The 15,649-nt window shown below is 34.7% G+C and overlaps 1 protein-coding gene across 2 annotated transcripts; it reads left to right on the top strand.

Moving 5' to 3' along the window:
* The first annotated feature begins 245 nt into the window (after window positions 1-245).
* Window positions 246-4,090, top strand: LOC112790493 (mechanosensitive ion channel protein 10). 2 transcript variants are annotated; one of them, XM_025832922.3, is made up of 6 exons: window positions 246-928; window positions 1,280-2,280; window positions 2,379-2,502; window positions 2,834-3,127; window positions 3,349-3,555; window positions 3,643-4,090. In XM_025832922.3, the coding sequence occupies exons 1-5, from the start codon at window positions 560-562 to the stop codon at window positions 3,553-3,555; spliced, it is 1,995 nt and encodes a 664-aa protein (XP_025688707.1). In that variant the 5' UTR covers window positions 246-559; the 3' UTR covers window positions 3,643-4,090. The 2 variants fall into 2 exon arrangements, with proteins under 2 accessions (XP_025688707.1, XP_072089045.1); XM_072232944.1 differs by having other exon boundaries at window positions 3,349-4,090.
* The last annotated feature ends 11,559 nt before the right edge of the window (window positions 4,091-15,649 follow it).

The raw sequence follows: 15,649 nt of genomic DNA, 5'->3' as shown, positions 1-15,649 counted from the left end.
TTAATAAATTTTAAATAATTTATTTTTATTTTAAATATTTTATTTTTTATTTAAAAAAAATAAATTAGACAATTTAAGTACCATTAGAAAGACCATAAAAAATTCACCGAAACATATTTGTGTTTTGACTGGAAGGAATCTTTATGACTTTATTCTCCTTGTTATTGGGCTGTTTATTGCCTAGTGGTAGTGGCAACTATACTACAAAATTTGAACCAAGAATGAGTGCGGTACGGTGTACCTACAGCCTACCCCTCATTTCTCGAGATTTAAATAAAATATTGAATCCCCCTTAAGCCATAGTCCTTACCCCGCATGCATAAACCAGACGTCACACACTCACCATTTCAATCTCTGCTCTCGTCTTCTCTTTATCCTTCCCATTTTCTCATCTCTCACCTACTTTCTCACATCCCCGATATCCCCCCCCCCCCCAAAAAAAATAGGTAAAAGGAAAAGTAATTTAGAATAAAATCTAAGGACTGAGTTGCGCAGAACCAGAACCTATATTTTGAAAAGAAAAAAAAAAAAGAAGGAAGTTTTCAATCTTCAAGTTGTGATGGAGAACGGAGAGGAAAAAGGCGTGGCGGCACATAGAACAGTAGGGACAAAGAACGAGGTTGTTCTTCGAATTCCCGAGAGCGAAAACATCATTTCCTATTCTCCTCAGCAGAAGGGTTCACCCTCAAAAGCCTTCGTAGATTCTTCAAATGTTGAACTAGCAGCTGAACTTCAGAGTCTAAAAAACAGTAGTACTGTTCAATCTCCAACTGCTACCACTTCAACCCGCTCTGTTGGTCGTTCCGAATTCTCGAAGCCAAAATCTAGATTGGTGGAACCGCCACATCCAATAGCTGCAAGCTTTCTTGAAGACAAAACCCAAATCAAGAGCTTCAAATCACCCGCAAGGACTTCCACCAGCAAAAAGGTTATTGGACTTAATTACCGTTATTTTTAAATTTCTTAAATAATCCGTGACTCCCCCCCCCCCCCCCCCCCAAAAAAAATGAAATTGCCGTTTTGAATGTGTATATTATTTTAAACTTGTTAAATGGTAGAGATTCTCGTGCAGTTGTGTTCGACAGAAGTTGATAGTTGATAGTTGAGTATATTTAAATGCCAATTTATTTAAACATGTCAACTATGAAAATAACTGCACTTAAATTTTCACTTTCGTAAATTTTGACTTTGTTAAATTTGTGACTAACTCTTTTAACAAAGTTGTAGTGTTTTGTCATATCGTGTATTCAATGCTCCTATTTGTGTTTGTGCAATGTAGACTACTCCTAATGCCACACCTCCAAGGGATGTTCCTATTACCCCAAGAACCCCTTTGATTGGGACTCCAATGGAAGAAGAAGAAGAGGAGGAGGAGGAGTTTTACAAGACCACAAACGTTGAAGTGAGCAAGAAGAGATCTGGCAAGAGGTGGAAGTTCCTGTGTATGATTGAGTGGGTTGGTTTTGTTTCCATAGTTGGGTTCTTGATTGTATCCTTAGCAATCAAAAGGTTGCGAAATTCCGAAATATGGGGCTTGGAGCTGTGGAAATGGTGTGTTCTTGCACTGGTTATCCTCTGTGGGAGACTTGTCACTGGGTGGTTTATAAATGTTATGGTTTTCTTGATTGAAAGGAATTTCTTGTTCAAGAAGAAGGTTCTGTATTTTGTTTATGGTGTGAAGAAGAGTGTTCAAGCATTTTTATGGTTGGGCATTGTTCTTATGGCATGGGGTTTGATTTTCAATCATGGGATTAAGAGATCAAGAAGAGTTAATAGGGTTCTTGATTACATTACAAGATCTCTTGCATCTTGTCTTATTGGGGCAGCTCTATGGTTGGCAAAAATGTTGCTGATTAAGCTACTAGCTTCGCATTTCCAATCGGCTAGGTTTTTCAACCGGATTCAAGAGTCAATTTTTCATCAATACATTCTTCGGACCCTTTCAGGGCCTCCCTTGATGGAAATTGCGGAAAATGTGGGAAAGAATTCAAGTAGCAGCCGGTTGAGTTTTAAGACTTTGGTTAGGGAGAATGGGAATGAAGAGAAGAAAGAAGAGGTCATTGATGTGGAGAAGCTCAAGAAAATGAAACAAGAGAAAGTTTCTGCTTTGACTATGAAAGGATTGATCAATGTGATAAAGAGTTCTGGATTGACCACGATTCTGCCGCAGAGTGTTGATGAAGATGAGAATGAGCAGATAGATAGCGAGATTACTAGTGAGTTGGAAGCAAAGGAGGCAGCATATCGAATTTTCAGCAATGTAGCCAAGCCAGGAAGCAAGTAAAATCACTAACCTCCTTAAAATTTTCTGCAATATTTTACTTCACATTTTCCCTGGAATTTGTTTGTTCATCTTATTTGATCTTCAAATTTATTAGGTACATTCAGAAGGAAGACCTATTGCGCTTCATGACCAATGAAGAAGTTGAAAACCTGCTTCCGTTATTTGAAGGAGCAGTTGCAACTGGAAGAATCAAGAGGAAGTCTCTCAAGAATTGGCTGGTATAATCTCTGATATATATATATATATATATTCTTCATTTATTCTCGGTTCGATTTGGTGATTTACAGAACACTAGAACAGAATTCAATTTTTTTTAACATGCGCTGAAAATTTTGGCATCTAGTAATGTATTCATAACTATAATAAAATACAATAAGGTAATTTAATCCAAGAAGGTGAAACCATGATTTTGCATAAGGCTAACACATTAAACTGTCTTAAAGAGCATGAGTATGTTAAGTTTCTTTCTTCCAACCATCAATTTATTACCTAGTTCCATGCTACAGGTTTGATTGCTCACATATAAATTACGATTCTTGTAATTTGCAGGTGAAAGTCTACCAAGAGCGTCAATCCCTTGTGCATTCGCTAAATGATACAAAAACAGCTGTCGATGATTTGAACTTGCTTGCTTCCGTGCTCATCATTATTGTGATCATCATTGTTTGGTTGCTTATAATGGGGTTCCTCACAACCCATGTTCTTCTCTTTATTACATCTCAGCTTTTACTCGCGGTGTTTATATTTGGTAACTCAGCTAAGACTGTCTTTGAAGCTATTATATTTGTTTTCGTGAGGCATCCGTTTGATGTTGGCGATCGTTGTGTCATCGATGGTGTTCAGGTAGTTCTCTACAACTCCACCAGTTCTTTTATGACCTATTTGGTTTCTGTTTCCATTTCGATATCCATTTCCTTTTTCCAATTACCTTATTTTTGTTTTCATGATTTTTCTGAAGAAATTAAAACAGACAAATAGGCAATAAGATATTTTTATTTTCACTTTTTCTTTATAAAATCTGAAAATACAAAATTTAATCTGACTGATACATCAAAACTTAACAGATGACTGTTGAGGAGATGAACATACTAACTACAATCTTCTTGAGATTTGACAATGAAAAGATTTCATATCCAAATTCAGTTCTAGCAAACAAGCCTATCAGTAACTTCTACAGGAGTCCAGAAATGAGCGAATCAATCGAATTTTCTGTCGATATGTCGACACCAATTGAGAGTATCGCAGCTCTGAAGTCAAGAATAAAATCATAAGTACTCACCTTCCTCTATCTCTATCTCTACATTTTAATATTAGTACACTACTAGAAATTTCGATGTTCTTGCTTAAAATCATTTTAGATACTTGGAGAGCAAGCCGCAGCATTGGGGTCCGAACCATAGCGTGGTGGTTAAAGATATTGAGAATGTAGACAAGATGAAAATGGGACTCAATGTTAATCACACCATAAACTTTCAGAATTATGGGGATAAGAGCAGCAGAAGATCTGAATTACTCTTGGAGTTAAAGAAAATTCTTGAGGATATTAAGATTAAGTATCATCTTCTGCCACAAGAAGTTCATCTGAGTTATGTAAATTCCGAAAATTCGACAAAACAAACCGTTTGGAGATGATGATATCTGTTCATCTGTTTATATATCTTTTCAGTTTCGCATGAATTTTCTGTACCATTATTTTTTCAGTTCCTGGCTGATTGTTTTCCCCCACCCCAATAAATATTCAGATATGTGTTGTCCACAATTGAGATCAAAGTTGTTGATATGAAAGAAGTGAAATTCGTTTTTGCATTGTGCTTCCCCACAATTTACTGAGCTAAAATTCAATGAAAATATAGTAACAAATTATATTGTAAACTCCCAATTTCGTCCTTTATCAATAAAATTAATTAAAGGTAGTCTAGTGCACAAGTATCACAGTGTTAACAGCTTAACGAGTTCGAATAAAGATTCCACCTATTGGTGTAATGTGATAATTGCATCTGGGTTAATTCTACAATTTGAACACTTGATCTTGAGATTATATGAAAATTAAAAATCTAATCCGTCTTTTACTGAATTTTTTAAATAAATAAATTAAATATTTTATTTATCAAAATATGTAATCTAAAAAATATTTATCAATGTCTCTCTTACAATTCAAATGAGCAAGCAGGTTCGGAAGTGGGTTGGTATTGGAGTGGGTCTGCTGCCAAAGTTAATGACTCACGCAATGGTTACTTGTGGTTGTGTAAGCAGCTATTTGGTTGGGAGGAGCGGGATAATTGGCTTTGGCTTTGGCTTTGGCGTTAGCTTGTTCCGGAAAAACATAAGTTTTTGGCTTGGTTATGTCTTAAGGAGGCTCTTCCTACTACAAGTTTTGGAATCTCCCATCTATTGGTACTTTTAAGATTAATTGTGATGCTAGTTATTTTGGTTCGGGTGATAGTGTTAGTTTTACTTGTGTTATTAGAGATTGTAATGAGAGTTGGCAAAGGGGATGTTTGGGAATGATTGAGAATAATAGTATTCTTCAAGGAGAATTGTTTGCTATTTGGAGAGGATATCTCTTGGCTTGGGATGTGGGTCAACGAGATGTTATTTGTGAGATGGATTGTGTGGAAGCATTTAATCTTGTTATTCAAGATGGTTTTGGGTTTATTGATCCATTGGTGCTCAAAATAAGAGATATTATGCGTTGGAATTGGCGTGTTGACTTTCGTTTGATTATGAGAGATGCAAACACGGTGGCAAATACTATGGCAAAGATGGCGATGAACAGGCACGAACCTACGTGCTATGACAGGTATATATATATATATTTTAAATAATTCTATTATAAATAAATTAAATTCAATTATTTAAATTTTAAATTTATTTTATCTTTTTATCATTTTGACTATTAAATAATCTAATTAAATTTAATCTTTTTTCATTTTCAAATTTCAACCGTCACTATTCCTTTATTCTGTTAAACCTTTTTCTTACTTTTCAACCTTTTTTTATTCATTTTTCAATGGTCATTTTTTTCATCAAAAAGTAAATTTTAAATATTTTTTTATATAACTTTTTATGACTCTATGTATCTTTTAATTTTATTATTTTTTTTGATATTTTCAATTGTAAATTTTAATTCAAGCAATTATAGTTTAGGTATTAATCTAATTTTTTATTCTCTTCATAAATTTATATATTTTATTTTATTCTCAATTTACTGATCCTTATTATTTATTTGTTTATCTTTTGTTCTATTTTATTATATGTAATTATGTTGCATATAAAATTCTAAAGTCAATTGATCAATATACTAATTTAGAATATATACTTTTTTATTTTTAGAAATAGTATGAAAAATATTTTAAAAAATATGTTTCGTCTTATTTTATTATATGTAATTTTTGGTTTTTCTTGTATTCGAATAATTAATGTATACTTTTTTTAAAAATTTAAATTAATATTTTTTTAAATGTAATGTATATTATTTTTGCCCCCTAACATAAATTTTCTAGGTCTGTCACTGGCGATGAAGTTACAACTTTTGCATGTGGAGCTTCTTTCACCTTGGGAGGAGTGTAAGAGTAGTTTTAAACAGGACTGTCCCTCTATTTAAGCAGTTTCTTGTTTTGTTTGTTTTGTTTTTCTTTGTTTAATTTATTTCAGTCACAAAAAAAATATTCGATTTAGTCTCCTAAAAAATTTTAGATTAGCCCCTTTAATTTTCAACAAATTTTTATTTTCTAAAAGTCTCTAAGAATTACTCTCATTGGATTAGACCTTTAATTCTCAACAAATTTTTATTTTCTAAAAGTCTCTAAGAATTACTCTGATTGAACAATTAAATTTTTTATTTTCTAAAAGTCTCTGAGAATTACTATGATTGGACAAATTAGTCCCTAAATCGTTTTAAATCAAATTTTTCATGTGTATTAGATAAATAAATTCTTAAAAGTTATATTATAACAAAATTAGGTTCTAAAAAATACACTCTAATACAAATCAGTCCCTTTCAAAATGATGTAAGGATCAATGCTCTTGGACAAAAATAATTCTTGAGGACATTTTTAGAATAAAAATTTATTGGAACCAAAGTATCCGATATAAAATTTATTCTATTATTTATCTCCGATACAATGTAAACAAGATAAGTGAATATCCATTATTTATTTCATTTACAATGTACACAAAATAAATACATTTATCTCGTTTACGCTATAAATAAGATAAATCTTTTTTTTTAACTCATCTCGAATGCAAACGAGATATGGTTTAAACAAGATATGATCAGTGAAAATTTTACATATATCTTGTTTGCATCAGAGATATAGTTTAAACAAAAGCAATTTATCTCGTATATAGTAAATAAAATATTTATTTAAAAAATCAGTCTTTTACCAAAATATATATATATATATATATATATATATATATATATATATATATATATATATATATATATATATTGTTGTTGGGTCCCAACTAAGTAGGGCCCACATCTCATTTAAAAAAAAAGGAAAACAAATAAATAAAGAAAGAAAGGCTTTAAGCTACGGTGAGAGAGAAGAGTTTTCATTCATTTTGAATGAAAGGAAATTCGGCGTCGAAGAGAAGAGAAAATTTGGGGGAAAAGGGCATGTCAATCTTGATCACATTGATTTGGTAAACTTGCTCCATTTCTTATGAAATTTTAGTATGTTATTCCTGGTGTAGAGATGAACATTAGGATATAACTTGTTAGTTGTATTGCCTTCTCTTTTGCCTGATTTGAGATACCCATTTTTGTGGAGGGTTTATGTTAATTCCATCAGTTTTGATGATGTATTTTGTTGATTGTTGAGATGCCCTAGTGTTACTAGGAAGATTGTTTGTGTACCCATTATTCTGATAGTGGAAGATTTTTCTGGATTAGGTCCCATGGGTTTTTTGTCCCTCTTTTGGGGGTTTTCCCACGTTAAAATTCTGGTGTCTGATTATTTAATTTTTGCCATTATATTTTGCTGTTTGGAGTATCTTTGGTGTTGCCCATTTAATTGCACAAGTTGTGGGAAAATTATTTTTGGTGCTTCCGCTGTTAGACAGGTTCTTGGTTTAAACCTGTGTTGAGTTTTCCCAACAAAGTGGTATCAGAGCTTTGGTTGTTTGTTTCTGTGCTGATTAAATGGAGGAAAATACTCATGGACTGAATATGGTCAAACTGAATTCTCAAAATTATTCAATTTGGAAGACCCTCATGGAAGATATGCTGTATAGCAAGGACTTGTATGATCCTGTAGAGGGAGATAAATCCAAAGGTACTAAATCCGATGCTGAATGGAAGAAGCTAAATCGGAAGGCAGTTGCTTTGATGAGGCAATGGCTTGATCTTAGTGTGTATCCACATGTTGACACCGAAACGAATGCTGAGAAGATGTGGAACAAATTGAAGGAGTTATATGAGAGAAAGAATGTGCAAAACAAAGCATTCTTGATTAGGAAGCTTGTCAATATGAAGTATGTTGAAGGTAAATCAATGCCGGAGCACTTGAGTATTTTTTAGGAGACGGTGAACCAACTGACAAATAATGAAATCACTTTGAATGATGAGTTGCAAGCCTTGTTGTTGTTGAGCTCTTTGCCTGATAGTTGGGAAGTTCTGGTTGTGACACTGACTAACTCAGCTCCAAAAGGAAAGTTGACGTTAGCAATGGTTAAAGAGAGTATGTTGAATGAAGAAGCCAGAAGAAGAGAGCAAGGTTTGACTAATGCCTCCTCCCAATCAGAAGCACTTGTTTCAGAGTCATGGGGGAGAAGTCAAAGTAGAAAACCTCACAGTTCTGACAGGTCAGAGAGTCGAAGCAAGTCAAGAGGAAAGTACAAGCCAAGAAAGGAGTTCACTTGTCACCATTGTGGCAAGCCGGGGCATATCAAGAGGTATTGTAGGTTCTTGAAAAGAGAACAATCAAGGGAAAGAAATGAAGACAAAGGTAAAGATAGTGATAAAGAAACTGCTGCTATTGTTTATGAAGATGTTCTTATCACATATGATGAACATTATGTGAATCTTGTCTGTGATGATTCCACTTGGATTATGGACTCTGGTGCCTCATGTCATATCACTCCGAAGCGTGAATTTTTCACTTCCTATACTGCTGGAAATTTTGGCAAGATCAAATTGGGAGATAAAGGAGTGTGTGATATTATTGGTATGGGTGATATGTGGCTTGAAACCAACATGGGATGCAAGTTGCAGTTGAAGAATGTTAGGCATGCGCCAGATATGCGGTTCAATCTCATTTCAGTGAAGGCATTGGATCAAGAGGGGTATTGCACTTCCTTTGGTAGTGGAAAATGCAAGATTACCAAAGGGGCTCTCATTGTTGCTAGAGAAGACAATAGTCTTACTCCTCTCTACCGGTTGCAAGCAAAGTTGTGCAAAGAAGATGTGAATGTAGCTGATGATTCCTCTTCTGATTTGTGGCATATACGTCTTGGTTACTTGAGCGAGAAAGGATTAAGCGTCTTGGCCAAGAAGCACTCACTTCCAGTGAAAGGTACAACTTTAAATACTTGCACTCATTGTTTTGTTGGAAAGCATGCTAGAGTATCATTTCATAATTCTGGACCTCATAGGAGATCACATGTTCTAGATTTAGTTCACACTGATGTTTGCACTATGGATGCTAAGACACTAGGTGGTGCATCATATTTTGTTACTTTTATTGATGATTATTCTCGAAAAGTGTGGGCTTTTGTTTTGAAATCTAAAGACCAGGTGCTCGGTATCTTCAAACACTTTCATGCAAGTTTTGAAAGAGAAACAGGAAGGAAATTAAAATGTGTTCGAGCAGATAATGGTGGTGAATACAGGGGTCCGTTTGAAGAGTATTGTAAAGGACATGGAATTAAGCTTGAGAAGACGATTCCTAAGACTCCTCAACATAATGGAGTTGCAGAGAGAATGAATCGCACTATCAATGATAGAGTAAGGTGTATGCTCTCTCATGCAAAGTTGCCTAAATCCTTTTGGGGTGAAGCGATGAGGACTGCAGTAGATTTGATCAACCTTTCTCCTTCTGTTCCACTTAATGGTGATGTTCCAGAGAAAGTTTGGAGAGGAAAAGATGTCTCCTATAGTCACTTGCGAGTGTTTGGCTGCAGAGCTTTTGTTCACATTCCAAGAGATGAAAGGTCTAAACTTGATGGGAAGTCAAAGCAGTGTATCTTCATGGGTTATGGTCACGAAGACTTTGGTTACAGATTATGGGATCCGGTGAGCAACAAGATAATTAGAAGCCGAGATGTGATTTTTCTTGAAGACCAAACCATTGAAGATCTTGAGAAGACAGATAAGCCAACAGTAACTGTTAGACGTTCTGTTGATGATGAACCTGGTCCTTCCACTAGACCTCCTGTTGATGGGGGAGATGTACAAGTTGATAATGATGGTGATGATTTGCATGATGAACCTGCACCTCAACCTGAGGTGCCAGATGTTGAAGTTTCACCTGAACCACCAGTTGAGCCTGAATTGAGAAGATCTACTAGAGAGCGTCATCCTTCTCAAAAATACTCTCCTCATGAGTATGTGATGAACACTGAGACTGGGGAGCCAGAAAGCTACCAGGAAGCTATGTCTGATGAGCATAAGGAAGATTGGTTGAAGGCCATGCAAGAAGAAATGAAATCCTTGCATGAGAATCATACTTTTGAATTGGTGAAGTTGCCGAAGGGTAAGAGAGCATTCAAGAATAAATGGGTGTTCAAATTGAAAGCAGATGAAAGTGTCTCACGGCCAAGGTACAAAGCTCGATTGGTTGTGAAAGGCTTTGAGCAAAAGAAAGGTATTGATTTTGAAGAGATTTTCTCTCCAGTTGTGAAGATGTCCTCTATTCGAGTTGTGCTTGGATTGGCGGCTAGCTTGAATTTAGAGGTTGAGCAGCTTGATGTGAAGACTGCATTCCTTCACGGTGACATAGATAAAGAAATCTACATGGAGCAACCAGAGGGTTTCGAGGTTAAAGGAAAGGAGCACCTTGTATGCAAGTTGAAGAAGAGCTTATATGGGTTAAAGCAAGCGCCAAGGCAGTGGTACACAAAGTTTGATTCCTTCATGGAAGGTCATGGGTACAGTAAGACTTCTTCTGATCCTTGTGTCTATGTTAAGAAATTTTCTGATGGTGATTTTATAATTCTCTTGCTTTATGTTGATGACATGTTGATTGTTGGTCATGACACTAAGAAGATTGAAAGTCTTAAGAAAGACTTGAACAGATCCTTTGCTATGAAGGATTTGGGTCCTGCAAAGAAAATCCTTGGCATGAGTATCACTCGTGACAGGAAGAATGGGAAACTGTGGTTGTCGCAGCAGAAGTACATTGAGAAGGTTTTAGAGAGGTTTAGCATGAGTAATTCCAAACCTGTTAGTACTCCACTTGCTAGTCATTTCAAGCTGAGTTCGCAGCAATGTCCTACAAGTGAGAAAGAGAAAGCGAAAATGAAGAAGATTCCATATGCATCTGCAGTTGGCAGTTTGATGTATGCTATGGTTTGCACCAGGCCGGATATTGCTCATGCAGTTGGAGTTGTTAGTCGGTTTCTCTCTAATCCTGGCAAGGAACACTGGCAAGCAGTGAAGTAGATTCTCAGATACCTTAATGGTACTTCCAGAGTTTGTTTGTACTTTAGGAGTGGCCAACCTGTGTTGGATGGTTACACAGATGCAGATATGGCTGGGGATCTTGATTCAAGGAAGTCTACTTCTGGTTATATGATGACTTTTGCAGGGGGAGCTGTGTCGTGGCAATCTCGACTTCAGAAATGTGTTGCTTTGTCTACTACAGAGGCAGAATACATTGCTGTTGTTGAAGCTTCTAAGGAACTCTTGTGGATGAAGAAATTCCTACAAGAGTTAGGCATCAATCAAGAGAAGTTTGTGTTATTTTGTGACAGTCAGAGTGCTATCCATCTCAGCAAGAATCCGACGTTTCATTCTAGATCGAAGCACATAGAGGTGAGGTATCATTGGATGCGTCAAGTGCTTGAGATGAAGTCATATGCACTTGAGAAGATCCATACTGATGATAATGGTTCAGATATGATGACTAAGAGTTTACCTGCAGTGAAGTTTGATTCCTGCAAAGAAAAGGCGGGCTTGGTGGAGCAGCCTATCCCTACTTGAGTTGGTGAGGGGGAGATTTGTTGGTGGGTCCCCAACTAAGTAGGGCCCACATCTCATTTAAAAAAAAAGGAAAACAAATAAATAAAGAAAGAAAGGCTTTAAGCCACGGTGAGAGAGAAGAGTTTTCATTCATTTTGAATGAAAGGAAATTCGGCGTCGAAGAGAAGAGAAAATTTGGGGGAAAAGGGCATGTCAATCTTGATCACATTGATTTGGTAAACTTGCTCCATTTCTTATGAAATTTTAGTATGTTATTCTTGGTGTAGAGATGAACATTAGGATATAACTTGTTAGTTGTATTGCCTTCTCTTTTGCCTGATTTGAGATACCCACTTTTGTAGAGGGTTTATGTTAATTCCATCAGTTTTGATGATGTATTTTGTTGATTGTTGAGATGCCCTAGTGTTACTAGGAAGATTGTTTGTGTACCCATTATTCTGATAGTGGAAGATTTTTCTGGATTAGGTCCCGTGGGTTTTTTGTCCCTCTTTTGGGGGTTTTCCCACGTTAAAATTCTGGTGTCTGATTATTTAATTTTTGCCATTATATTTTGCTGTTTGGAGTATCTTTGGTGTTGCCCATTTAATTGCACAAGTTGTGGGAAAATTATTTTTGGTGCTTCCGCTGTTAGACAGGTTCTTGGTTTAAACCTGTGTTGAGTTTTCCCAACATATATATGTGGCATAATTTGAAAAATAACTCTAGCTAACACGTAGATAGTTTTTCAAGATTTTTATGGATAAATTTGTCCCTTGAACTGAGTTTTTTTGTCATACCAAATGAATTGTTACTATTTTATGCGTAATTTTGTTTGAACATATGATTTTTCTTGGATACTTTTTGTCTTTGAAATAATCTTTTAAAAGTATTGTTACTCTAATAATAATAATAATAACCTAATCAATGAATTACCTTTTTTTTCCCAATGGAGTTAAATATTGCAATGATCAAATTGAGAGACGACCTGGCCTGGAGTTTATTCGATTAACAATAATCAAAACGACTAACTTTGTTTAGTTAAATAAAAGAATAGTTGGTGTGTGATGGTTTTTGTACTTTGGTTGAAGTATTAGAGGCTCCCAAATTGCAATCTGCACAAAGAATGTTAAGTTGCTTATAATATATAGTAAAATGATGGCGCACACACATTATTAGAATGAGGGAGTTGGTGGAAATGTTTCAAGTGCACACGTGATTTTGTTTCTTTTATTATCTTTCCCTAAATAGAAAATCTTTTTTGTTTTTCTGGTAAATAATATGCATAGTCATGTTTGTACATATCATAATGGATGTATGACCTGTTTTTGTTTTATTATTATTATTATTATTATTATTATTATTATTATTATTATTATTATTATTACCACTTGATAATAAATTAATAACTTATATCATAGCTTTACATATGTATATAATAATTTAGAACCTCATGCATATATGACTTTTCTGAGCTGTATGGTCAAGAATTCAAAATTTGCGCTTGACACACTTGAAAGTGTTACGTTTCTTTTCCATTTTGTTATTATATTATTTGATAGAAGTGTTTTCAAGTTGGAGAAAAACAGTTGTTAAGACGTATAGATGTGGGGTTTGGCTATACTAAAAAATTGCTGACTTTTGGTAAAGAAAGTCTAAACCAAAGTTTGAAAGTTGTCTAATTAAGATCGATATCTGATTTACTTGGGCGTTATAATTTAATACTTGACATATTATTCAAATTTTTTGTTGCTATAATATTGATAATGGTTTATTAATTAGCGCAACATTTAATCATGCACTAAACATCTATTATACATCAAATTTAAAATATTAAATTATTTTAGTGAATGATATACTAAATTTTGTTTGATACATCACAGCATTGTCCAACAAATTTAAATTATCGTATATTAGAGTAGAAGTTCAGTAATGTAGATTTTTTTTAACAAAAAAAACAAAGAAAAATTAGTCTATGAGTGAAGACTAAATTCCCTGCAAGGCAAACTATAAAGATTATTCCAGGGCTCAAGCCACTTAATATATTCTGCCTGGTGATTCACATCATATTTAGCGAGAGTATGTTATATAGTTAGTTGTACTTTGGATTAATTTCATCTCAACTCTCCAATTCCAATAAAGCATCTCATGCATTTTATTTATTAAATCATTATTTGCATAAACACTAAAATTTCTAGAATTTTGAGTATCAAAGAACGTATTTAGACGGTTTATCTCACAAATCACTTTCCAAAAACAACATTTTTAAACTAACATCAGTTCTTTACAAAGGACAAATAATTCACATATGAGAAAAAAGTATAAGAAAGCAGTCCGGTACAACTTTTAATTTAATTCTCCGAATTATCTCTAATAATGCACTCAAATCCAACAATAAAATAAACCTCAGTCACACTAACATTACAGTTAACTTTGATTGAATGAGAAGTCGGAGGCACCCAAATATAACATAAGGATGAAGGCAACAAACTCAAATTAAAAAAAAAAGAGACTCTATTAAGATCCGAGGTAAAATTTTTGTTGAGAGTGATTACTTTATTAGTGGACCACTAATCTGAATTGAAAATATCATTGTTACGATCCCTTCAAATGCACCAAAATTCCAGCACAAAGAAGTCTTATTCACCCGAATGCCTTTGAACCCACTGCCATAAATCACCACTTCGATCGTTCTTAATGAATTGAGAGAGCAGACTTTTTCAAACATCCAACACCCTTGAACAATCCCAAACACAATGGATAACAGTCCCAACAGTACTATTACATCTAGAACATGCATCCGTTGCTACAAGACCCTGCCCAAAACTTAGCCATGGGAACAACATTATTAAGGTAGAGTTATAAAAAAAATTTAATCTTCTCAGAAACTTTCAAGTGCCACAGTTATAATCAATTTGTGTTGTCTTATCAACCACATTTTCTCTTTGCCATCCAATAATCATAACCATCCTTGAAAGAATAAACTTTTGAAGAAGAAGAATGCCACACCCAACCAACCTTAATTCCTTGTTGCCAGTTGCCACAAAGGATTATCCTTGTGAAGATTCTGTCACAACCAAGTAGGAAGAATAGTAGATAAACAATTAAACTTTCAAGCATTATTATACCAAACATCCTTAATGATAAGATCAGCGTTAGAAATATGCACATAAGGAATATCACCACAAAGCCTGCCATTAGGTCTCCAAACATCATATCAGAGAGACTGATCCATACTACCTGTACACCACTTAAGCCATCCTTCAAATTACGAAGAGATTTTAGGATACTGTACCAAACATGAGAAGTAGAATTTGGGATCTCACCAACTCTTTTCATAGTTCCTGAGAGATACTTAGACAACATAATACAGACCTAAAACTTATCGGGACAATTAAAAAGTTTCCAAACAAGCTTACCCAGAATAAAAAAATTTACACAGTAAGTATCTCTCACACCTAGATCTCCGAACCTTTTGGGAATGATAACCCTCTTCTAATCGAGCAAGCTTAGACAATGTCCCTCAGTCTTTCCTTTCCAAATAAAATGTCTCATCATAGAATCAATTTGTTGCACACACTAGATAAAAACAATTAGATTTGCAGATGATAAATAGGAAGAGAAGCAACAATAAACTTAATAAGATAGAGTCTACTTGCTTTGTTGAAAAGCATACCCTTTTAAGCCGCCATATATTGCTAAATTTTCTCTAAAATTTCTTGAGAAGAGGCTATGCCAACTCGATCATGCCCCAAATTAATCCAAAGATATCTCTTAAGATCCCGAGCAAAATGAATTTCAATGATACCAGCAAATATTTTGTCTCTGGTCCTTCGTTGGAGCAAACATGGCCTTTGGTTTAACCTACCGACCGTTATTAAGTCTTGTTAAGTTTAAATTTGACCGTCTGCAAATGTCCACCAAGTCTAACATTCCCTTATCGTTATCCTTTGTCCTTTCATAATCCATTACCATGTGCATGATATTATCAAACATATTCTTTTCAATGTGTATCATGTCAAGACAATGTCGAACCAAATTGTCATTCTAATAAGGTAAGTCCCAAAATATACTCTGCTTGATCCAATTGTGCTCCTTACCATATCTTGGAGGTCTCACACTTGCCCCGTTATCGACAATCCTTAGGATTCTACTAATACGATGCCAAACTTGGAAACCACTCAATCTCACGGGTTCCTCTTCTTATTCAGTTCTATTCTTCTTAAACGAGTCTTTGTTGT

This window comes from Arachis hypogaea, chromosome 3 (assembly GCF_003086295.3).
Source record: "Arachis hypogaea cultivar Tifrunner chromosome 3, arahy.Tifrunner.gnm2.J5K5, whole genome shotgun sequence".
NCBI classification, from domain to species: domain Eukaryota; kingdom Viridiplantae; phylum Streptophyta; class Magnoliopsida; order Fabales; family Fabaceae; genus Arachis; species Arachis hypogaea.
This window is presented reverse-complemented; position numbering and strand designations above follow the sequence as displayed.